The sequence below is a fragment of the Bubalus bubalis genome, chromosome X (genome assembly GCF_019923935.1).
Source record: "Bubalus bubalis isolate 160015118507 breed Murrah chromosome X, NDDB_SH_1, whole genome shotgun sequence".
Lineage (NCBI taxonomy): Eukaryota > Metazoa > Chordata > Mammalia > Artiodactyla > Bovidae > Bubalus > Bubalus bubalis.
In genome coordinates, this window is record NC_059181.1 from 89,067,816 (window position 1) to 89,094,152 (window position 26,337).

A 26,337-nucleotide genomic window follows, 5' to 3' on the forward strand; every position below is an offset into this window, starting at 1 on the left:
GTCCAGGTTGGTCATAGCTTTCCTTCCAAGGAGCAAGTGTTTTTTAATTTCATGGCTGCACAATCTTCAGTGATTTTGGAGCCCAGGAAAACAAGTCTCTCACTGTTTCCATTGTTTCCTCATCTATTTACCATCAAGTGATGGGACCAGATGCCATGATCTTAGTTTTCTGGATGTTAAGTTTCAAGCCAACCTTTTCACTCTCCTCTTTCACTTTCACAAGAAGCTTTTAAGTTCCTCTTTGCTTTCTGCCATGAGGGTGTTATCATCTGCGTATCTGAGGTTATTGATATTTCTCCTAGCAATCTTGATTCCAGCTTGTGCTTCATCCACACCAGCATTTCTCATGATGTACTCTGCATATATGTTAAATAAGCAGGGTGGTAATATACAGCCTTGGTGTACTCCTTTCCCAATTTGGAACCAGACTGTTTTTCCATGTCCAGTTTTAACTGTTGCTCCTTGACCTGCATACAGATTTCTCAGGAGGCAGGTGAGGGGGTCTGGTATTCCCATCTCTTTCAGAATTTTCCAGTTTGTTGTGATCTACACAGTCAAAGGCTTTGGCATAGTCAAAAAAGCAGAAGTAGATGTTTTTCTGGAGCTCTCTTGCTTTTTCCACGATCCAGTGGATGTTGGCAATTTGATCTCTGGTTCCTCTGCCTTTTCTAAAATCAGCTTGAACATCTGGAAGTTCACAGTTCATGGACTGCTGAAACCCGCCTTCGAGAATTTTGGGCATATCTTTGCTAGCATGTGAGATGAGTTCTATTGTGTGGTAGTTTGAGCATTCTTTGGCATTGCCTTTCTTTGGGATTGCAATGAAAACTGACCTTTTCCAGTCCTGTGGCCACTGCTAAGTTTTCAAGATTTGCTGGCATATTGAGTGCAGCACTTTCAAAGCATTATCTTTTGGGATTTGAAATAGTTCAACTGGAATTCCATCACCTCCCCTAGCTTTGTTTGTAGTGATGCTTCCTAAGGCCCACTTGATTTCACATTCCAGGATGTCTGGCTCTAGTGAGTGATCACACCATCGTGATTATCTGGGTCGTGAACATCTTTTTTATATAGTTCTTCTGTGTATTCTTGCCACCTCTTCTTAATATCTTCTGCTTCCGGTAGATCCATATGCTTTCTGTCCTTTATTGTGCCCATCTTTGCATGAAATATTCCTTTTGTATCTGTAGTTTTCTTGAAGAGATCTCTAGTCTATCCGATTCTATTGTTTTCCTCAATTTCTTTGCATTGATCACTGAGGAAGGCTTTCTTATCTCTCCTTGCTATTATTTGGAACTCTGCATTCTTTCCTTTTCTCCTTTACCTTTAGCTTCTCTTCTTTTCTCAGCTATTTGTAAGGCCTCATCAGACAACCATTTTGCCATTTTGCATTTCTTTTTCTTGGGGATGGTCTTGACCACTGCCTCTTACTGGGTGTGACCCAGGCTCCTTTCAAATTACTATTTCTGTCTTGTCTCTATTTTATTGATTTCCTCTCTGATCTTTATTATTTCCTTCCTTGTGCTGACCTTGGGCTTGGTTTGTTATTTTTCTAATTCCTTTAGATGGTTGGTTAGGTTGTTTATTTGAGATGTTCCTTGGTTCTTGAGTTAGGCTTGTATGGCTATAAGCTTTCCTCTTAGAACTGCTTTTGCTGAATCCCATAGATTTTGGAATGATGTGTTTTTATTTTCACTTGTCTCCAGGTATTCTCTAACTTCTTTTTTGATTTCTTCACAGATCCATTGGTTTTTTACTCTCATATTATTTAGTCTGAATGTGTTTGTGGTTTTTGCATTTTCTTTATGTAATTATTTTCTAATTTCATACAGTGTGGTTAGAGAAAATACTTGGTACATTTTCTGTTCTATTAAGTTTGTTGAGACTTGGGTTTTTTGTGGCATAGCATGTGGTCTATCCTGGACAATATTCCAAGTGCACTTGAAAAGAATGTATATTCTGCTGATTTTGGATGGAATGTTCTGTAAATATTTATTACATCCAATTGGACTAACATGTCATTGAGGCCACTGCTGTCTCCTTATTGATTTTCTATCTAAATTATCTGTCTATTGCTGTAAGTGGGATGTTCAAGTTTCCTAAGATTATTGTATACTTATAAATTTCTTGCAAGAAATTTTAAACAGTAGATAACATACAGTTGGATGGAAAGTTGTTGAATTAGAAAACAGATGAAAGAAATTATATAGAATACCTCATAGAATGATAAATGAAGTGAAAGATTAAAGAGATGCCAAAAGACATAAGAAATGGAGTAAGGAGATATTAAATGCAACTTGTACACATGCCAGAAGTGGTAACCTGGCTAAACTTTAGAATAATAATATTCACAGAGAAACAATTGATACTTTCCAGAATTTAGGAAGGCTGTGTTTCCATAGATTCAGAAAGCTCACCTGGACACATCATAGTAAAGCTACAGACAAAGTTAGCATATAGATCATACTAGCAAACAAAAAGACACATTGTCTACAGAGCCATGCCAAAGACTATGACAGTAAATCTCCTAACATAAATAAATGGAAGCTGAAAGCAAATAGTGAGAGTAAGAAACCACCCATGTAGTGCTGCATTCCTAGCCTAAGTATCATGATAAGGCTTTGGTAGACTCGAAGATGGACCACTCAGAACACCACAACAAGGACAGACTTACTGCCAGTCCTTTGTCATGAGCCACTTCAGGTTGCCTCACAGAGCTGCCTTGTCCAATGCCTTGTACTTCCTGAGTTGGCCCACCTCCAAGGACTGATAAAGGAGGTGGCATAAAGATCTGACTATGTTGGGCCAGTGTGAAGTGAGTTTAATGACTCATTTTACCTTCAGAATTCAGCATGGGATCACAAAATAATTTTGAAGAGTCTGCATTAGATGTGTACTTCTTCCTCTCCCCACACCTGTCTTCTTCCCATCCCTTTCTCGGGCATTGAGAGTGCATAAATGTCCTGCACACTAAACACCTTATCATCCTTAGAACTTAATTCAGAAGAAAGGACATTCAAGACATGAAAAATCATATTTACTATTCTTAGGCAAATTAAATAAATAGTCTTGTTTAGGTGTCAGAGACAGAACAGGCCACTGAACTTGCTTCTGAACTACGGGGACACTGCCCTGACTACTGCTTTGGGTGTCAGCCACACCTGATGTGAATGTGGAAGAAATACACAATAGATAGATAGGAAGAGGACTTTGGAATTTGTTAAGTCCCTGGAGGAGGTCTGGGCAACCATTCCTGGATTTAGCAACACTCCAAGTTTTAAAGAACAAAGCATACAGCATTTGGAAAAAATTAACATAATACCAGACCTGCAGCTTTGCTCACAGATTGATGATGATAATCAATTTGGGGCCTGGGATTATAAGTAGGGAACCCTGAACTGAAGTCTTTGAAGTCTCACCAATGGAGTGGACGTGCTACCTGGGACCTTCTCCCAACTGGAGCTCCAGATGTGTTGTGTCACTTCCCAGTGCTGTTTAAGTCTGGATGTTAGTCAAAATCCAATTTGATGATGTATCCTCTCCTCTATTTCTCTCTTTTTTTAAATGTTGGTATATTGCAAGTAAGTTAGATAATCTTCTAATAAATATTTGTATTATTTATTTGTATATAACGAGTGGCTTATTTTGTTAACAAATCCTTTGAACCTGAGATGTAAGTGAAAACTTTCAACAAAACAACTATGGTAAAGGAACTTCCAAGGAATATTTGTCACTTCTGGTATGCCAAGGAGATATATTTTCTTAGTTCATTTCTTAGGTTTCTTGACCTCCATTTAATTCTTTTATTCTGTTTATGAAGTATTCTGTAGTATTTCTTTCATCTATCTTCTGGATCATATATTCTCTCTCCATTTGTGTCCCAGCTGTTTAAAATTTCTTTACTCTTCTATTCCAGTGATTATGGTGTTCAGTACTAGAAAGTTTATTTGTCTTTTGATAATTAGCTATTTATGGCTCATATTGTATGTATCTTATCATCTAAATATGCTAAGTACATTTCTTGTACTTTGTATCTGATTATAAGTCTTTACAAGTTTCCATCTTGGTTTATTGTTTATGCTGGTGCTATCATTTTGGAGGGGGAATTTGTGTTTGATCAGGAGGGCTTTAACTGTAGGAATGTTTGTAGAAGCCTTGATTAGGTTTATGTTCCTAGACATTTAATTCTTTTTGTTGCAATGGTGAATGGGATTGATTCCTCAATTTCTCATTCTGATTTTTCGTTGTTAGTTTATAGAAATGCAAGTGATTTCTGTGTATTGATTTTGTATCCTGCAACTTTGCTAAATTCACTGATTGGCCCTAGTAAGTTTTTGATACTATTGTTAGGGTTTCTATGTACAGTATCATGTCATCTGCAAAACAGTGAGAGCTTTACATCTTCTTTTCCAATCTGGGTTCCTTTTATTATTTTTTCTTCTCTGATTCCTGTAGCTAGGACTTCCAGGACTATGTTGAATAATAGTGGTGAAAGTGGACACCCTTGTCTTGTTCCTGATCTTAGGGGGAATGCTTTCAGTTTTTCACCATTGAGGATAATGTTTGCTGTAGGGTTATCATATATGGCCTTTACTATGTTGTGGTAGGTTCCTTCTATGCCCATTTTTTGAAGAGTTTTAATCATAAATGGGTACTGAATTTTGTCAAAGGCTTTTTATGCATCTATTGAGATAATCATATGGTTTTTATCTTTCAATTTGTTAATATGGAGTTTCACAACGATTGATTTGCATATATTGAAGAATCCTTGCATCCCTGGAATAAACCCAACTTGATCATGGTGTATGAGCTTGTTGATGTGTTGCTGAATTCTGTTTGCTAAAATTTTGTTGAAGATTTTTGCATCTATGTTCATCAGTGATATTGGCCTGTAGCTTTCTTTTCTTGTGTTGTCTTTGTCTGGTTTTGGTATCATGGTGATGGGGTCTCGTAAAATCAGTTTGGAAGTGTTCTTTCTTCTGCAATGTTTTGAAAGAGCTTTAGAAGGATAGGCACTATCTCTTCTCTAAATGTTTGATAGAATTCTCCTGTGAAGCCATCTGGTCCTGGGCTTTTGTTTTTTGGGAGGTTTCTGATCACAGCTTCAATTTCAGTGCTTGTATTGGGGTTGTTCATAATTTCAATTTCTTCCTGGTTCAGTCTTACAAATGTGGAATGCTTCACAAATTTGTGTGTCATCCTTGCACAGGGGCCATGCTAATTTTCTCTGTATTGTTCCAATTTTAGTATATGTGCTGCCAAAGTGAGCAAAGGGTTAAGTTCCTCTAGACACAATTAGATTTGCATTTTCCATATATATGAGTTTGCAAACAGAAATTACTTGGGCCATGCTAATAGTATTAATTAAAATACCAAAGCTACACCAGGGCATTCTTTTGGTTACAAATTCTTTAGGCAACATTTTATTCCTCACCCATAGCTAAAGACAAAAATTAGAATTTTCCTTGGTCCTTGCTTTCTTATGAGAAAAAAAGTCCAGTTTTTCACTACGGATATAGTCAATCATTTAGAATTATGTGTGTGTGTCAGCTGTCTATTGATTTGAGCCACGTTTCAAGCACATCTGAGTATTTAAAATAGTGTTTAAAATAACTTTGTATATTACAATTTATAATGGGAGGATTTTAAATTTTTTTACACAAGCAATTTCCAAATGTGAAATGTAAATATCCCTTAAAAATCTAAACCATCCTAAGATCACTCAGTGGTAATCACCATATGTCTAAGCTACACTGCAAAGTTCCAGGCAACCTTCACACACATACCTGGTGCTGAAAGGGGCCTCTTTTCTTGTGGGGAGGTCCAGCAAGATAAAACGACCTTTTTCCATTTTAGCCCTATGGCCTCAAACAGCAAGGCAGAAGGACATTCCTTCTGAAAAAATAGTCCTGTAATTGGCATAATTTCCACTATATTTTATTCTTTGTGCAAAATAATCACTGGCTTCATCAGCTCAAGAAGAGGGGGAAACAGATAGGACCTCTCATTGAAAGGAATACTCAGGGATGAGCAATATTCCTGAATCCAATAGCCACTGAAATAAAAGATAAGCTTCTTGAGATGTTTTTGGGTGCCATACACAGGGTATGGCCATAGAAATAAGTGTTTTGTTCACTATATTATGATGATTGTCTTTCGATTGGTTTGCTCTTTACTTACCACTAGGAGAGGACACCTACTATTTAGTGGAATCCTATGTTGCATGCCACAGCTTTCACACTGAAGTGGAGTGAAATTTCTAACAATTATAGACATCCTCTCCCACTTGTAGGGCCATGTATACAGACAAAGAAACACACAGGTTGACAGCAAGGAGAATGTACGTACAGATTTCTTGGTGAAAGGAACTCAGACAGACCTGGTCTGAATGTCTAATTTTTCTGACTTAGGGACACAGAGTTTTCTCATATTCCTCAAGGTTCTCTTCTTTTTGGGTCCTCCAACACCTGGCATTTTAGTTGTAATCCATCTTTCTTAATTGTGAAAAGTGAATTTCCACAGAGTCATAAATTGGGTAGTTTTGAGAAAAACATTAAGGGAAAAGGAAAAGCATAAGAAGCTGTCCTTGCATGATATTGGAGAATGGTTAAGGGAAACACTTCATTATATGCTCCCCACTTGAATTAATTTCCAAACGGAGATTTGAGATCATTGAAGGTTATTCTTTTAAACTGAGATATTTCCTATCAAGCAGGTTCATCAAAAGAAGCATGGTTTCTGTTATCCTCTGATATAATCACTCAAAGGCAAAACCATGCCTAATGGATCAGACACTGAAGTGAGATTCAGGGAATCACCTGGATCCTGGTGTCAGTTCTAATTCAGTAGCCATGTGGCTCTGGGTGATGCCCTTCACCTACCAGAATATGGTAAAAGACTCTGATTTTTCAGACGGATATATTACACAAGCCAGGCTATTTACTTCCACAAGCACAGTAACCTTATATATTACTCCTACTTAAAACAAACTTCCCTCAGGTGCCTGACAAAATACCTGCTCAAGCATCAGGCCCACCACGCTATATGATTTCTGCTTATCTTCACTTCTCAAAGATTGATGAATTTCACAATGCCTCTGTATACTGCAGTTATTTCTGCAGTAGCTTGACCTGAACGAGTTTCAGCTCTCGTTTATGTTTTACAATAAATTCTATCATACAGATTATGTTGAAAAAAATTTTAACTGTCTCCCTAGGGTTTAAACTTATAGTTTGTTACTTAAGCAGAAAACTCTTGTCCTAACTTGTATTTGCAATAGCCAACACCATTAGATCATGATTATTCATTAGGTGGCTGAGTTCTTCAATCACCCTCTGAAGTGAACAACTATATATGCTCATTTCCCCTCTTGGTCTTCAACATTGAACCCCATTGTCCCTCCCTCCTTCCTAGGTATCAAGTGTCAGTCGCCCATGCACTTCTGTCTTCATGGCCTGCATGGTGCAGTTGTAAAACTGGTTTCCTAATGCCTGTATTTGATTATTGGATTCACCTAATGTAAAACACACCTAGCCCAATAAAAATATGAGTGGGTTAGATTTCTTACAGGAATTCACACATAATAGCAATGGACAGGAATTGCTTGGAAAAACATTCGTATGTCATATGGGTAAACACGGGGATATTGAAAGCAACAACAATGAGCACAATAGCAATGAAATAATTCTGTGAAATACTGTCTCTTTCCTATGGGTCTAGAGTTCCCTTTTCAAAAATGCAATGGCTCTGAAATGAGCTTTTCATTTCCAAAATTATATTCAGGTTGTCTACGATCATCTCAAGGTCCCACCTAGAGATATTTTCTTAACATTGCTTTGGTGGAAGATTTGCCTGGCCTCCTTGAGAATCATATTCTTTTTAAAAAATTCTCTCATAAGATTTCTCTAATTTTACACAAAATAGTAAATAATATTCTTGACAATGAGGCTCATTTATCCTAAATATTTACTGCCTTGACCAAAGAGATCCCTGGAGGTATAACCCATCAGAATTCTTCCATATTGGACCGAAAAATACAGACCTTCATTGCCCGTTTTGGAATAGGTACTGTCCACTTCATACCTGTACTACTAAGGGAGGCGATCTCTAGTATCTTGCCCCAGGACCTCAATTCTTCTTTTTTTTTTCAGTTTTACTTATTTATTTATTTTACTTTACAATATTGTATTGGTTTTGCCATACATTGACTTGAATATGCCATGGGTGTACATGTGTTCCCCATCCTGAACCCCCCTCCCACCTCCCTCCCCATCCCATGCCTCTGGGTCATCCCAGTGCACCAGCCCCGAGCACCCTGTATCATGCATCAAACCTGGACTGGCGATCTGTTTCACATATGATAATTTACATGTTTCAATGCCATTCTCCCATACCATCCCACCCCTTGCCCTCTCCCACAGAGTCCAAAAGACTGTTCTATACATCTGTGTTTCTTTTACTGTCTCGCATACGGGGTTATCATTACCATCTTTCTAAATTCCATATATATGCGTTAGTATACTGTATTGGTGTTTTTCTTTCTGCCTTACTTCACTCTGTATAATCAGCTCCAGTTTCATCCACCTCATTAGAACTGATTCAAATGCATTCTTTTTAATGTCTGAGTAATATTTCATTGTGTATATGTACTACAGCTTTCTTATCTATTCCTCTGCTGATGGACATCTAGGTTGCTTCCATGTCCTGGCTATTATAAACAGTGCTGTGATGAACATTGGGGTACACATGTCTCTTTCAATTCTGTTTTCCTCGGTGTGTATGCCCAGCAGTGGGATTGCTGGGTCATATGGCAGTTCTATTTCCAGTTTTTTAAGGAATATCCACACTGTTCTCCATAGTGGCTGTACTAGTTTGCATCCCACCAACAGTGTAAGAGGGTTCCCTTTTCTCCATACCCTCTCGTCATTTATTGCTTGTAGACTTTTGGGTAGCAGCCATTCTGACTGGCGTGAAATGAGGACCTCAATTCTTTTTCTTTATCTCATGAGGTTCTGCCAGTTTAAAGAAAGTCTTCTGTTTTTTTCTGTCCTGTAGAGCCCTGTCCCTTTCCTGAAGTGCTCAGGAAAAGTTTGATTTCATGGATTATCAGGATTTTATCTCAATGTTTGGCTGAGAGTGGTGTACTTTACGGGCTCTTATATCCTATACAATAGGAAGCAATTACAACTGTAGGTGTAAAGAATACTTAGTAATAATTGAGAATGACAGACTATCTTCTCCCTCACAGAGGGAAGAAGACATAAAATACTAAAATAAAATTACTGAACATTCACAGAATTGTGAAAAGGACTGTGGTGGGGCTACCTTGTTTCTCATAAGTGGTCACCAGTGTTCTCTTAATAAGATGGAAGAAGCAAGAGATATGCCCACAATTAGTTCAAAATGCATATCTCCTATGGGTTGATTTTATGCCTCTAAAATTAATGTATCTATGCCATAAACACTCATATGTGATCATATTTGGAGATAGAGTATTTACCAAGTAATCAAGTTAAAATTTGTTCACTAGAATAGGTCTTAATCCAAATGAGTTATATCCATATGAAAAGGGAAGAGCCTCTTGATGAAAGTGAAAGAGGAGAGTGAAAAAGTTGGCTTAAAGCTCAACATTCAGGAAACTAAGATCATGGCATCTGGTCCCATCACTTCATGGCATATAGATGGGGAAACAGTGGAAACAGTGGCTGACTTTATTTTTCTGGGCTCCAAAATCACTGCAGATGGTGATTGCAGCAATGAAATTAAAAGACGCTTGCTCCTTGGAAGAAAAGTTATGATCAACCTAGATAGCATATCAAAAAGCAGAGACATTACTTTGCTAACAAACGTCCGTCTAGTCAAGGCTATGGTTTTTCCAGTAGTCATGTATGGATGTGAGAGATGGACTATAAAGAAAGCTGAGCGCCGAAGAATTGATGCTTTTGAACTGTGGTGTTGGAGAAGACTCTTGAGAGTCCCTGGGACTGCAAGGAGATCCAACCAGTCCATCCTAAAGGAGATCAGTCCTGGGTGTTCATTGGAGGGATTGATGTTGAAGCTGAAAGTCCAATACTTGGGCCACCTGATGCGGAGAGCTGACTCACTGGAAAAGACCCTGATGCTGGGAAAGATTGAGGGCAGGAGGAGAAGGGGATGACAGAGGATGAGATGGTTGGATGGCATCACCGACACAATGGATATGGGTTTGGGTGGACTCCGGGAGTTGGTGACGGACAGGGAGGCCTGGCATGCTGTGGTTCATGGGGTCGCAAAGAGTCGGACATGACTGAGCAACTGAAATGAACTGAACTGAACTAAACAAGGGAAAATCAGACATAGATACATACATATAGGGAAGAAAATGTGGGGAGGTATAGGGAGATTTCAGCTATTTACAAGCCAAGGAAAATGGCCAGGAATGGAGGCCCCTTATGCATTCACACCTTGCATAAGATCCAACTCAGATGAAACCTTGATTTGGACTTAGAGCCTCCACAAGTATGAGACAATAAATGAATGTGTTTAATTGACCCAATCACTAGCATTTTGTACAGGAGATCTAGAATACTTGAAAGTGTTCAAAGTATTAGTCGCTCAGTCGTGTCTGACTCTTTGTGACTCCATGGACTGTAACCTGCCTCGCTCTTCTGTCCATGGAATTTTCCAGGCAAGAACACTGGAGTGGGATTCCATTTCCTCCTCCAGGGGATCTTCCGGACCCAGGGATTGGACCTGAGTCTCCTGCATTGCAAGTGGATTCTTTACTATTTGGCCATTTTCTAATACTTATATAATATTTAAATGATCTTAATTAGTTTTATAAAATGAACAATAGGTAAATAATCATACTTCTTACACTACTGTCACCAGACCCGAACACCCCAGGAAGACCATTATTGGTTTAGTTAGGATAACCTCGCTGTAGGGTGGCTCGGTGACTGTGGCTACCAGTTTGAGTCCCTCCTTGGCTGACATGGAGTCAACATGAACTTTTTAGCTTCTCTGATGAATGCCCTCACCATCCCTAGGATGTTAAGCTGAAAACCATGAAGGTTTTCCACTTCAAAAACAAGAGAATAAGGGCTGGAAAAAAATGACATTAGATCATCTGAATGAGTTAGGGTAGAAACTTCTGATTCTAGGGAGTGTGAAGTGGGTTTTTTTTTCCTGAATTTTTGTTGCACTTAACTTCTATGCTGTGTTGGGGTCCTCTTTATAAGTGAATCCAGAAACAATGGTAATGTTGAAAAGGTTTCTGAATGGGGTATGCCTATCCTATCAACACCATCATCCGTGAGTTGAGACTTGCAAATTGTTAACTCAGCCGTGAAGCCATTTCCCTTATTTTGCCTTTACAGTGAACCACAATATTGCAAGGTGACAGCCCACTAGGCTCTTTTATTTCCTCAATCATCAACTGAAGTGAATAATTACTAGTGTTACTCCCCCTTCCAGTCTTCAACATCAAACTGCTTTTCCCTTCTCTGTCCTACATTTCTTGTGTATCAGAGACCTTTGAGGTCCCAGTTATCTCTTTAAAACCCAATTGTTTTGTATTTTTAATGTTTTTTTTTTAATGACTGATATGTTCATTTAATTTCTGAATTTACAAATATGAAAGCAACACAGCTCATTAAAATATCTAATGGATTGTTTCTTAAAATTACTTCCTACATAATATATGTATTTTATTTAGGTCTTTAGTTCATTTTGAGTTTATTTTTGTATATGCTGTTAGAGAATGTTCTAATTTTACTTTATTGCATGTAGCTATCCAGTTATGCCAGCACCACTTAGGGAAGAGATTGTCTTCTCTCCACTGTATATTCTTGTCTTTTTTATTATAGATTAATTGACCATAAGCACATAGGTTTATTTCTGGGCTCTCTCTTCGGTTCCACATATCTGTTTTTGTGCCAATACTATACTGATTGGATTAATGTAGTTTTCTGATATAGTTCAAAGTCAGGGAACCTGATTCCTCCAGTTCTGATCTTCTTCCTTAAGATGGTTTTGGCGATTCAGGATCTTTCATTTTCTATACAAAATTTAAAATTGTCTGTTCTAGTTTTGTGGGAAATGCCCTGGTATGTTCATAGCAATTGCATTGAGTATGTGGATTGCCTTGGATAGCATGTTTATTTTAACAATATCAATTTTTCCAATCCATAAACAAGGTAAACCTTTCCCTCTGTTTGTATTATCTTCACTTTCTTTGATCAGGGTCTTATTTTTTCTAAGTACAGGTCTTTCACTACCTTAGGTACGTTTATTTCTAGGTGTTTTATTTCTCTCTTTTTTAATTTGTTTTCTCTCACCCTAGTGGCTTTTCAGCAATAAGAGTGATCATTTTTTGAGAAATAACCACTATAAATAATTAATCAATTCTAGTACGTGTGGTATTTGGGGGACCTAAATAATATTTAAGAAAAGAATTTATAATTTGCAAAATGTTAAATATTTTTAGTGTGTATGTATAAGTATTCCTATTTCTGTTTGTGTTCTGTATTTGGAGAATGGGATTTTGTCATTCTCTTCATACTGATCATTGGTTTTGATAAATTTTGGAGATAATAGCTGTACATTTAATTCCTATGATTTTCAGGAGCACTCTGCTGAGGAAACCAGGACCTTTTGCTCATGCCACTGTAGATCAGTCTGGAGAAGAGTCTGTGTTAGAGTAAAATGTACATCAAGTGACATGAGTCACTCTGATGCCTGAAAGAGCTTGAGTTATGGAGGTATGTCATACTCTCTCATGAAGCTCTAACTGATTATTTCATTTTTCAACTTAGGTGAATTTCACTGGGTTTGGCTGAAAGTGAAAGTGAAGTCGCTCAGTTGTGTCCGCCTCTTTGTGACCACATGGACACCAAGCTCCTCCATCCACGGGATTTTCTAGGCAAGAGTACTGGAGTGGGTTGTCATTTCCTTCGCCATGAAATCTTCCCTACCCAGGGATCAAACCCAGGTCTCCCGCATTGTAGACAGACATTTTACCGTCAGAGCCACCAGGGAAGTTTCCCTGACTAGGGGTTAAACGTGGGCGAGGGGCGCATCAGGAGTTGGGAAGTGGGACGTCCAGTGTCACGTGACATGGGCTGCCATAGTAACACGCCTCCCTGCCTTGCATCCAATCAGATAAGGACAGTGTCTGTGACGTCAGGGAAAGCAGGGCCTATAAATTCGGCCAATGCCCTTCAACCCCCTCACTGTTCTTCTGGGCTGAGCTATGGGGAATGGTGGCTCTGTCGTGTCCCAACCATCCTCTGACAGCTATGAGGAAGACGTGATAACCAAAGAAACTGGCACCTCCGTAACTGAGCCCTCTGAAACGGAGAAGGCGAAAGCGGAGACCTCCAAACCAGAGCCGTATGATGCGGAACCAAAACAGGCAAAGCAGAAGACAGCTAATGGCCGCCGTCGCCGTCGCCGGCACTGCCGTAAGGACAATTTCTCAAGTTTTGCTACCTATTTCCCCGGGGTGCTGAGGCAAATGCATAAAGGCCTGAGTCTTTCCCACGACTCCGTGAACATCCTGGATTCGTTCGTGAAAGATATGTTTGAGCGGATTGCCGAGGAGGCCGGGCGCCTGGCCCGCTACAACAAGCGCCGCACCATCACGCACTAAGACATCGAGACAGCTGTGCGTCTTCTGTTGCCTGGGGAGCTCCGCAAGCATGCCATAACCGAGGCCACCAAGTCGCTCATCAGATACCACACCTGCAGATGAACTGCCTCAGGACTGTCTGACCATCGCAAACCAGACTTAAGGGTTCTCCCCTTAGGCCCTACATTCAATCTTTAAAACATTTCTACCTCAACGAAAACATTAAAAACCTCCTGAACTTTGCTTCAATATGTGTCGGTTGTGTCATATGTTCGATGGAAAACCCTGTACTTTTCGCAACTCGTCACTTTCCTAAATGGTTATTTCTATTCGTGGTTTCTCCGTAAGTTTAGGGATCTTTATGGTCAAAATTCTCTCCCTACAAGTTTCATTGGCCTTTTCCATTTTCATTCTCCCATCTATATTTAGGTATCATCCAGAGATTTTTATATGGGGTATGCTATGCTATGCTATGCTAAGTCACTTCAGGCGTGTCCGACTCTGTGTGATCCCCATAGACGGCAGCCCACCAGGCTCCCCCGTCCCTGGGATTCTCCAGGCAAGAACGCTGGAGTGGGTTGCCATTTTCTTCTCCACTACATGAAAGTGAAAAGGGAAAGTGAAGTCGCTCAGTCGTGTCTGACTCTAAGCGATAGGAGATATAGCATCCGAGAAAAAAACAGTGTGGTCTTCCCGGGTGGCTCAGCAGTAAAGAATCCGCCTGCAATGCAAGAGTCACAGGAGAGGCAGGTTCCATCCCTGGGTCATAAAGATCCCCGAGAGGAGGGCATGGCAACCCTCTCCAGCATTTTCCTAGCGAATCCCCATGGAGAGAGGAGCCTGGTGGGCTACAGTCCATAGCGTCTGCAAAGAGTCGAGCCCCACTGAAGCAAGGTAGCACACAGGCACACAAAGAGCAGTGTGTGTGTGTGTATGTGTGCTCAGTCACTCAGTCATGTCCGACTCTTTCTGACCCCATGGACAGGAGCCCACCAGGCTCCTATCTCCTTGAAAATTTCCAAGCAAGAATACTGAACTGGGTTGTCATTTCCTACTCCAGGGGATCTTTCTGACCGAGGGATAGAAGCTGTGTCTCTTTTGTCTCCTGCATTGGCAGTCAGATTCTTTACCACTGCACCAGCAGTAGCAGATATAAAAATCACATTTACCCATTCTTCCTTCAATCCCAATTCACTTCCATGTGTAAAATAGGACTCAAACACAGTGTTAAATAAGAAAATTCTAAATTTCTGGAATCAAGCACCATATCTTCTGAAATTACCTTATCCAGATTTCTCTGACCCTATTTTTTGTTTGCAACCTAGAACATTTTGCTTAAAAAAAAAAAATCCTGACTGAATTGCAAACTTGCAGGGATGATGGGATAGTCCAGTGACAGTGAACGTAGCCACAGTCTCCACAGTAGCAGCCAATGAGGGACTGGTAGCCCATGAGATAAAGCAATTGGCCAAACGTATGGTAGAGTGAGGAGGGCTGAACAAATAACAACCTTCCTCTGACACTCAGCCTAGAAGATGGAGCAGGAACGTGGGGTGATAGTTTCCCTGATGTTTTTACATTCAAGCACCTGCTTTTAACCAGGGCGATTTAAGCACAGGCATCCATTTCTTGGGGCTTCCCAGGTGGTGCTAGTGGTAAAGAACCTGCCTTCTTATGTGGGAGACGTAAGAGCCATGGATTCAACCCCTGGATTGGGAAGATGCCCTGGAGAAAGGCATGGCACCCCACTCCAGTATTCTTACTGGAAAGTTCCATGGACAGAGAAGCCTAGCGGGTTACAATCCATAGGGTCTCAAAGAGTCAGACACGACTGAAGTGGCTTAGCATGTGCACATCCATTTCTTGGGTCTTCCCAGGTGGTGCCGGTAGTAAAGAACCTGCCTGCAATGCAGGCGACACAGGAGACCCAGGTTCTGTCCCTAGATGGAGAAGGTTCCCTGGAGGAGGGCATGAAAACCCACTCCAGTATTCTTTCCTGGGTAATTCCAAGGGACAGAGTAGCCTGGTAGGCCAGAGTTCATAGGGTCACAAAGAGTGGGACACAACTGAAGAGACTTAGTGCACATGCATGCATCCATTTCTTGTTGTGGGACATGTCTCTAGCTCCTTGCATCAAAATAAGGAGGAGGAGGATGTTCAGCAATTAAGAGAAATAAGATGACTCCTTCTACCTCACATATTTGACTGCTATTGCTTATGATAGTATTTACTGAATTTAATGTCCATTATGTTTTCTTCTTGGTGCATTGCCATTTTTATTTCTATAAGTATATTGCTGAATTTCAAAGTAGTTGGTGATTTTCCTATTCCTTTTATTTTTGTTTATTTTGAGATACTTTTTATTTTTTAATTAATTAATTTTTATTGAAGGATTATTGCTTTACAGAATTTTGCTGTTTCTGTCAAACCTCAACATGAAACAGCCTAGGGTATACATATATCCCCTCCCTTTTGGAACTCCCTGCCATCTCCCTCCACATCCAACCGCTCTAGTTTGATACAGAGCCCCTGATTGAGTTTCCTGAGCCATACAGCCAATTCCCGTTGGCTATCTATTTTACATATGGTAATGTAAATTTCCATGTTACTCTTTCCATGCATCTCACCCTCTCCTCCCCTTCTCACTATCCATAATTCTATTCTCCTATTTCTTTTTTAAAAGATTGATTTCAAGCTTACTACATCCTTGGAGAGAGAGAAAGCACTCTGTGATTTCGGTCCTTTTTAATTTACAATGGTTTTCATTAGAACTTAATATTTCATTATATTTTAAGTTATTAATTTTGAACTTTAAGCAACAAGGATATGCTGTACAGCACAGAGTAATATACCAATTACCTATTAATAAATGTAAACGCAGTATAATATATAAAACAACTGAAGCACTATGTTGTAAACCTGAACAAATATAATATTGCAACTCATGAATATATCCATAAAAAAATTTAAAGTTAAAAAGAATTTATCAGTACCACTGTTATTGGATGTAGAAATCTGTAAAGGATGTGACTCTCAGCAAAACAATGAGAGAAAAGCTAAGAGGATCTACAAAATTCCAACCTCTTGACCCCAGCTGTAGTGTTTTCTCTAGGTCAGTCATCACAGAGTTTGGCAAGCTCTGAATGATTTTCCTAGCAATTTCATTTCCCAGTTTATTCTCATTCTCCCAAAGTGTACTATGGAGTTCTTCAGAAGCAGTTTATGTGTGATATGCAATAGATAAAGTGAAGAAACTGATATACCCATCCACTACCTCTATTATACTTTCCCCACATATCCCAGTTTATTCACATATGTTCCACATATCCTAGTTAATCAAACGTTTAAATATATAAATGGGGACTGATATATAGTACAGAACTGGCAAAACAAAAATTTCACACACATTTCAATTTTCTTATTTCCTGGTTTTTGAAATTGTTTTAAAGATTCATACAGGAGAATAAGATGGCAGAGGAATAGGTGGACGTGGAGTACATCTCTCTCCATGGATACATCAGGAATACACCTTCAGACACAGAAGTGCATGCAGAACACCAGCTGAGAATGGACAGGAGTTATTGACCAGCGGAAAATAATATATAGCCCCACCCAAACCTTGGTAGGATGAAGGAACCAGGGGGAAAAACAGGAGTGTTAGTAGGACTGGACCTGTCCTCGGCAGGTGGGGGAACTGAAGCAAGGGTCGGATCCCCACATCAGGGCAATTGTCTGAGTCAGAGGAGAAACATTTAAGGCTGAGAGTGAAACAGCTGATCTGTGGCAGCCTAAATGGAATGAGAATCAGACAGTCCTTGCAACCATACATACCCAAGACAGGGATGCAGATCCCCTGGAAGGTGCAGCGGCTGGTAGCTGGAGTTTAGGGATTGTGGAGCAATCCCAAAGCGAGGGCGGCTGTTGACTGTGGAGAGACTTATCAAGGGGATGTGAGGGAGGAGGCTGTGGTGGGAAATGCCTGTGGAGGAAAGCCAGGCAGCCATGGAAGCTAGGCGATTCTGCTGAGTCACGTTTGGGGGTGGAGCCATCACCATAGCCTCTCTCTCCCCACAGTGCCAGCATTGGCAGCTGAACAATAATAGAGAGGCTGGCCCAGCAAGCACCTGACGCACTGAACTACAGAGTAGGACCCCACCCAGGGTACCCCTTTAAGTGCCTGATGTGCCAATCTACAGAGTAGAACCCCAGCCAGGGGGGCCCCTATATGTGCCTGATGTGCCAAACAACAGAGAAGGTCCCCAGGCAAGGAAGCCCTCTAAGTGCCTGAACGGGTGGAGCTATGGACAAAGACTGGCCAAAGAGGCCTTCTGATCGCCAGCTACAAGAGGCTCGAAAAAAGACTCTGATAGGGCCATAACTCCTGTGCAGGAGTTATGTGCACCAGTCCGTGTCCCTGCACACCTGGTGCTGCCAGGGTCCCCGCAAGACAAGCAGCTGTGCCACCTTCACCCTCAACTCTCACTGGGGCAGAGCTGCCACAGGCAAAAAAAGTCTTGCGCCTCTGCATGTGGGGTCGCTTCGGTAGTGTCCTACTCTTTGTGACCCTGGAGACTGGCCTGCCAGGCTTCTCTGTCAGGGAGCAGGGTTCTCCAGCAAGAATACGGAAGTGTGTTGGGCAATACTGGTTTCCATGGCTGTGTGGCCCTGGAGCAGCCCTGAGGAGATACCCCACGTCCAAGGTCAGAGAAGCCCCAGCAAGACGGTAGGAGGGGCGAATTCACCTTTAGAATCACACCCCATCTCTGCCAGAGACACTCAGAGGGCTCGAACAAACCTTGTGTGCACCAGGACCCAGAGACCCCACGTAGACTGAGAAAGAACTGGGTTCGAGTGTCTTCTGTGTAGGTATGAGTCAGCAATGGACTGCCACAGGGGCAGGGGCCCTGGGTGCAGCAGACTTGGGTATGGCATAAGCACTCTTGGAGGAGGCCGCCATTAACCCCACCATAAAGCGGCCAGAACTTACACAGGACTGGGAAATAGACTCTTGAAGCGCACAAACAGAACCTTGTGTGCACCAGGACCCAGGAGAAAGGAGCAGTGACCCCACAAGAGACTGACCCAGACTTGCCTGGGAGTGTCCAGGAGTCTCCAGTGGAGATGTAGGTTGGTGGTGGCCTGCTGCAGGGTTGGGGGCACTGAGTGTAGCAGTGCATGCATGGGGCCTTTTGAAGGAGGTCGCCACTATCTTCATTACGTCCACCATAGTTTGGCCCCAGGTAAATAAGAGGGAGGGAACACAGCTCCACTCATCAACAGAAAATTGGATTAAAGATTTATTGAGCATGGTCCCACCCATCAGAACAAGACCCAGTTTCCCCCTCAGTCAGTCTCTCCCATCAGGAAGCTTTCATAAGCCTCTTATCCTTCTGCATCAGAGGGCAGACAGACTGAAACCACAATCACAGAAAACTAACCGACCTGATCCCATGGACCACAGCCTTGTCCAACTCAGTAAAACTATGAGCCATGCCGTGTAGGGCCACCCAAGACGGACAGGTCACGATGGAGCGTTCAGACAAAATGTGGTCCACTGGAGAAGGGAATGGCAAACCACTTCAGTATTCTTGCCTTGAGGACCCCATGAACAGTATGAAAAGGCAAAAACATAGGACACTGAAAGATGAACTCCCCAGGTGGGTAGGCGCCCAATATGCTACTGGAGATCAGGGGAGAAATAACTCCAGAAAGAATGAAGAGATGGAGCCAAAGCAGAAACAACACCCAGTTGTGGATGTGACTGGTGATGGAAGGAAAGTCCGATGCTGTAAAGAGCAATATTGCATAGGAACCTGGAATATTAGGTCCATGAATCAAGGCAAATTGGAAGTGGTCAAACAGGAGATGGCAAATGTGAACGTCAACATTTTAGGAATCAGCGAGCTAAAGTGGACTGGAATGGTTGAATTTAACTAGGATGATCATTATATCTACTACTGTGGGCAAGAATCCCTTAGAAGAAATGGAGTAGCCATCACAGCCAACAAAAGAGTCTGAAATGCAGTACTTGGATGCTGAATGATCTGTTTGTTTCCAAGGCAATAATTCAATATCAGAGTAATCCAAGTCTATGCCCTGACCAGTAATGCTGAAGAAGCTGAAGTTGAACGGTTCTATGAAGACCTACAAGACCTTCTAGAACTAACACCCCAAAAAGATGTCCTTTTCATTATAGTGGACTGAAATGCAATAGTAGGAAGTCAAGAGATACCTGGAGTAACAGGCAAATTTGGCCTTGAAGTGCAGCATGAAGCAGGGCAAAGGCTAACAGAGTTTTGCACAGAGACTGAACTGGTCATAGCAAACACCCTCTTCCAACAACACAAGAAAATACTCTACACATGGACATCACCAGATGGTCAACACCAAAATCAGACTGATTGTATTCTTTGCAGCCAAAGATGGAGAAGCTCTATACAGTTTGCAAAAACAAGACCAGGAGCTGATTGTGGCTCAGATCATGAACTTTTTATTGCCAAATTCATGCTTACATGGAAGAGAGAAGGGAAAACCACTAGAGCATTCAGGTATGACCTAAATCAAATCCCTTACAATTATACGGTGGAAGTGACAAATAGATTCAAGGGATTCGATCTGCTAGACAAAGTGCCTGAAGAACTATAGACGGGGGTTCGTGACATTATACGGGAGACAGGGATCTAGACCACCTCCAAGAAAAGGAAATGCAAAAAAGCAAAATGGCTTTTGAGGAGGCTGAGGCTGTTTGAGGAGGCCTTACAAATAGCTGTGTAAAGAAGAGAAGTGAAAAGCAAACAAGACAAGGAAAGATATACCCCTTCAAATGCAGAGTTCCAAGGAATAGAAAGAGAGTTAAGAAAGTCTTCTTTTGTGATCAGTGCAAATAAACAGAGGAAAACAATAGAATGGGAAAGACTAGAGATCTCTTCAAGAAAATTAGAGATACCAGGGGAACATTTCATGCAAAGATGGGCACAATAAAGGACAAAAATGGTATAGACCTAACAGAAGCAGAAGATATTAAGAAGAGGTGGCAAGAATACACAGAAGACCTATACAAAAAGGATCTTCATGACCTAGGTAATTATGATGGCATGATCACTCACCTAGAGCCAGACAACCTGGAATGTGAAGTCAAGTGGGCCTTGGGAAGCATCACTACGAACAAAGCTAGTGGAGGTGATGGAATTCCAATTATGCTATTTCAAATCCTTAAAGATGATGCTGTGAAAGTGCTGCACTCAATATGCCAGCAAATTTGGAAAACTCAGCAGTGGCCACAGGACTGGAAAAGGTCAATTTTCATTCTAATCCCAAAGAAAGGCAATATCAAAGAGTGCTCAAACTAGCGCACAATTGCACTCATCTCACATGCTAGCAAAGTAATGCTCAAAATTCTCCAATCCAGGCTTCAACAGTACATGGACCTTGAACTTCCAGATGTTCAAGTTGGATTTAGAAAAGGCAGAGGAACCAGAGATCAAATTGCCAACATCTATTGGATCATCGAAAAAGCAAGACAGTTCCAGAAAAAACATCTATTTCTGCTTTATCAACTATGCCAAAGCCTTTGACTGTGTGGATCACAAGAAACTGTGGAAAATTCTGAAAGAGATGGGAATACCAGACCACCTGATCTGCCTCTTGAGAAATCTGTATGCAGGTCAGGAAGCAACAGTTAGAACTGAACATGGAACAACAGACTGTTTAGAAATTGGGAAAGGAGTACATCAAGGCTGTATATTGTCACCCTGCTTATTTAACTTATATGCAGAGTACATCATGAGAAACGCTGGTGTGGATGAAGCACAAGCTGGAAACAAGATTGCTAGGAGAAATATCAATAACCTCAGATACACAGATGATAACACCCTCATGGCAGAAAGCAAAGAGGAACTAAAGAGCCTCTAGATGAAAGTGACAGAGAAGAGTGAAAAAGTTGGTTTAAAACTCAAAATCCAGAAAAAGAGGATCATGGCATCTATCCCATCATTTCACAGCAAGTAGATGGGGAAACAGTGGGGACAGTGAGGGAGTTTTCTTGGTGGTGGTGGTGGTGGGGCTCCAAAATCACTGCAAATGGTGACTACAACCATAAAATCAAAGACAATTGTTCCTTGGAAGAAAAGCTATGACCAAGCTGGACAGCATATTAAAAAGCAGAGACATTACTTTGCCAACAAAGGTCTGTCTAGTCAAAGCTATGGTCTTTCCAGTAGTCATGTATGGATGTGAGAGTTGGACCATCAAGAAGGCTGAGCAACCCCAGTGACTGCAGCACTCCAGCCCCTCCTGTCCATCACCTACTCCAGGAGCTTACTCAAACTCATGGCCATTGAGTCAGTGAAGCCATCCAACCATCTCATCCTCTGTTGTTCCCTTCGCTTCCCACCTTCAATCTTCCCCAGCATCAGGGTCTTTTCAAATAACTCAGTTCTTCACATCAGGTGGCCAAAGTATTGGAATTTCAGCTTCAGCATCTGTCCTTCCAATGAATGTTCAGGTCTGATTTCCATTAGGATGGACTGGTTGGATCTCCTCGCTGTAGAAGGGACTCTCAAGAGTCTTCTCTAACACCACAGTTCAAAAGCATCAGTTTTTTCGGCGCTCAGCTTTCTTTTAAAGTGTGACTCTCACATCCATACGTGACTACTGGAAGAACCATAGCCTTGACTAGACGGACGTTTGTTGGCAAAGTAATGTCTCTGCTTTTTAATATGCTGTCTAGATTGGTCATAACTTTCCTTCCAAGGAGTAAGCATCTTTTAAATTCATGGGTGCAGTCACCATCTGCAGTGATTTTGGAGCCCCCCAAAATAAAGTCTGCCACTGTTTCCACTTTTTCTCCATCTATTTGCCATGAAGTGATGGGACCGGATGCCATGATCTTCATTTTCTGAATGTTGAGTTTCAAGCCAACCTTTTCACTCTCCTCTTTCACTTTCATCAAGAGGTTCTTTAGTTTCTCTTCCTTTTCTGCCATAAGGGTGGTGTCATCTACATATCTGAGGTTATTGGTATTTATCCCAGCAGTCTTGATTCCAACCTGTGCTTCTTCCAGTCCAGCATTTCTCATGATGTACTCTGCATATACGTTAAATAAACAGGGTGACAATACACAGCCTTGAGGTACTCCTTTCCTTATTTGGAACCAGTCTGTTGTTCATGTCCATTTCTATCTGTTGCTTCTTGACCTGCATACAGGTTTCTCAGGAGGCGGGCAAGGGGTTCTGGTATTTCCATCTCTTGAAGAATTCTCCACAGTCTGCTGTGATCCACATAGTCAAAGACTTTGGCATAGTCAATAAAGCAGAAGTAGATTTTTTTCTGGACCTCTCTTACTTTTTTGATGATCCGACAGATGTTGGCAATATGATCTGTTGTTCCTCTGCCTTTTCTAAATCTACCTTGGTAATGCATTCCTGACTCATAGGAAGAAAAACTGATGTTTTGAAGCAGCAACTATTAGCAACATAGACATTAAGGTGTTTTCTGAAGTCACTCTTTTCAAATGGTTCACATTTGTTTCTCAGAGAAGGCACCTGGATCTGCACAGAGTTTCCACTTCTGAATTTTTTTCCCAGTGGATATTCCAATTTCTAATTGCTGCAACAGTAAGGTATGCACTGGATTTCATGGTTGATTTTAATGTAGCTTGCATAATAAGCTCCTTTTCCTCTTCAAAATCCTTAATTTTCAACATTACAGAATAATAATAAGAAATGAACTTCTTGAGGGGGCTTATTGCCTAAATTCTTTTTCTATTGATCTCAAAGAGAGGTCTGGAGGTGATATTGGCCCCATTCATATTTGCAATAGTCCATTAACTCTCTCTGGAATCAAATCTTGCCCCCATTTTACTCTTCAGGAGGTGGTGCTCTGTCTGAGGTATAATAATGTGTTTTTGATCTCTGTGAAGATCAAAAACTCTGCTGCTGCTGCTAAGTCGCTTCAGTCGTGTCCAACTCTGTGTGACCCCATACACGGCAGCCCACCAGGCTCCCGTGTCCCTGGAGTTCTCCAGGCAAGAACACTGGCTACGAAGAATGAGCACTTAAATTTTTGAATTTTGTAGTTTATATCACTTTTATCTCATTGTTTGCATAACAGAGATATCCTCCACACGTGTCACCATCCTAGTCAAAAGGGTTACTTACAGCTTATTTTAAATATTCAAATGAAATATTTCACAATAGGATGTAATAAGCTTCAAAGAAAATCATAATAAATTGTAAAGGACTGAAATTCCACAGATTGTTCTCTCTCAACAGATGTCATAAGCTAGAAACTTGTTTATCAAGGAAACTAATAGAAAATTAGCAACACCATTAAAATTCATCACTCCATATATAGGAAATTTACACAAATGAAATTAAAAGAAAAATCCTCCTGGACCACAAAGAAAAGGGAATGGACAAGAAAAGCCGTGAACTTCAACATGAAGCTGGCCATTCAAACATTTTGAGGTAAAAGGAGATACTGTAGGTTTTATTGCTGATCATTCTCTTCTACATTGCTGTAAGGGCCTGAAGACATGACCCGCTCTGGATTCATGTCCTTAAGTCTCCATAGCTAAATATAAATAAAGAACCAAAAAGAACTGGCCAAGTACCACGTTCCTTCCCCCTTAATCTCCAGCCTGATTTTCATAGAAAGGCTATTATCCCTTGAGCTCTGGTCACTCAACCACACTTTGAGTCAACAGCTGTGACTCACAGGCTGCCAGTCTCCGACTGGCTGTACCAGTGGAGATAGATGTTTGAAATGCCTTCCCTGGACACTCCCTAATGGACACAAAATTGCAGGTCATGAAAGTTATTGTTTTAAAGATCAAAAGATTCTCTGTTAGAAGATAACTAATTAGATACATCTGTATGAATTTTTTTCTTTTTAATTTATTATTTTATTGAAGGATAATTGCTTTCCAGAATTTTGTTGCTTTCTGTCAAACCCCAACATGAATCAGCCATAGGTATACACATATCCTCTCCATTTTGAACCCCGGTCCCACCTCCTTCCCCATCCCACCCCTCTAGGTTGATTGTTTGAGTTTCCTGAGCCATACAGTAAATTCCCATTGCCTATGATAGTGGAAACAGTGGCTGACTTTATTTTTCTGCACTCCAAAATCACTGCAGATGGTGACTGCAGCCATGAAATTAAAAGACACTTGCTCCTTGGGAGGAAATTTATGACCAACCTAGAGAAGCATATTAAAAAGCAGAGACATTAGTTTGCCAACAAACGTCCGTCTAGTCAAGGCTATGGTTTTTCTAGTGGTCATGAATGAATGTGAGAGTTGGACTATGAAGAAAGCTGAGTGCCGAAGAACTGATGCTTTTGAACTGCACTGTTGGAGAAGACTCTTGAGACTCCCTTGGACTGCAAGGAGATCCAACCAGTCCATTCTAAAGGACATCAGTCCTGGGTGTTCTTTGGAAGGAATGATGCTAAAGCTGAAACTCCAGTACTTTGGCCACCACATGCAAAGAGTTGACTCATTGGAAAAGACTCTGATGCAGGGAGGGATTGGGGGCAGGAGGAGAAGGGGATGACAGAGGATGAGATGGCTGGATGGCATCACCGACTCGATGGACGTGAGTTTGAGTGAACTTCGGGAGTTGGTGACGGACAGGGAGGCCTGGCGTGCTGTGACTTATGGGGTTGCAAAGAGTCAGACACGACTGAGCGACTGAACTGAGCTGATTCTGACCGGTATGAGGTGATATCTCACTTTGGTTTGCATTTCTCCGATAATGAGTGATGTTGAGTATCTTTTCATGTGTTTGTTAGCCATCTGTATGTCTTCTTTGGAAAAATGTCTGTTTAGGTCTTTCCCCCACTTTTTGATTGCGTTATTTGTTTTCTGGCAATTAGTTGTATGAGCTGCTTGTATATTTTGGAAATTAATCCTTTGTCAGTTGTTTCATTTGCTGTTATTTTCTCCCATTCCAAGGGTTGTCTTTTCACCTTGCTTAGAGTTTCCTTTGATTTGCAAAAGCTTTTAAGTTTGACCAGGTCCCATTTGTTTACTTTTGTTCTTATTTCCATTACTCTAGGAGGTGGGTCATAGAGGATCTTGCTTTGCTTTATGCCATTGAGTCTCCTGCCTATGTTTTCCTCTAAGAGTTTTATAGTTTCCGGTCTTATATTTAGGTCTTTACATCCATTTTGAGTTTATCTTTGTGTATGTGTGGATGTGTCTATTTCCCTTTTGATTTCTTCAGTAACCTGTTGGTTATTTAGAAACACATTTTTTAATCTCCATGTGTTGGTGTTTCTTACAGTTTTTTTCTTGTAATTGATATCTAGTCTTATAGCGTTGTGGTCAGAGAAGATGCTTGATAAGATTTCAATCTTCTTAAATTTACTGAGGTTTGATTTGCGATCCAAGATGTGGTCTATCCTGGAGAATGGTCCATGTGCACTTGAAAAGAATGGTGTATTCTTCTGCATTTGGATGGAATATCCTGAAGATATCAATGTGATCCATCTCCTCTAATGTATCATTTAAGACTTGTGTTTCCTTACTAATTTTCTCCTTTGATGATCTGTCCATTGGTGTGAGTGGGGTGTTAAAGTCTCCTACCACTATTGTGTTACTGTCAATTTCTCCTTTTTTGTTTTTTAGTGTTTGTCTTATGTATTGAGGTACTCCTATGTAGGGTGCATAGATATTTACAACTGTTATGTCTCCCTCTTGAATTGATCCCATGATCATTATGCAG

The 26,337-nt window shown here is 40.9% G+C and overlaps 1 protein-coding gene and 1 non-coding gene across 2 annotated transcripts; one reads left to right on the forward strand and one right to left on the reverse strand.

Moving 5' to 3' along the window:
* Positions 1-5,164: 5,164 nt before the first annotated feature.
* On the reverse strand, positions 5,165-5,271 carry LOC112582451. The gene has a single exon (XR_003106981.1). It is a non-coding gene; the product is annotated as a U6 spliceosomal RNA (small nuclear RNA).
* A 7,960-nt stretch (positions 5,272-13,231) lies between these two features.
* Positions 13,232-13,630, forward strand: LOC123331899 (histone H2B type F-M-like). The gene has a single exon (XM_044937066.2). The coding sequence runs from the start codon at positions 13,232-13,234 to the stop codon at positions 13,628-13,630; it is 399 nt and encodes a 132-aa protein (XP_044793001.2).
* The last annotated feature ends 12,707 nt before the right edge of the window (positions 13,631-26,337 follow it).

Bases quoted from the DNA above. Each gene is read 5' to 3' on its own strand.
- LOC123331899 (XM_044937066.2), top strand. From the start codon at position 13,232: ATGGGGAATGGTGGCTCTGTCGTGTCCCAACCATCCTCTGACAGCTAT.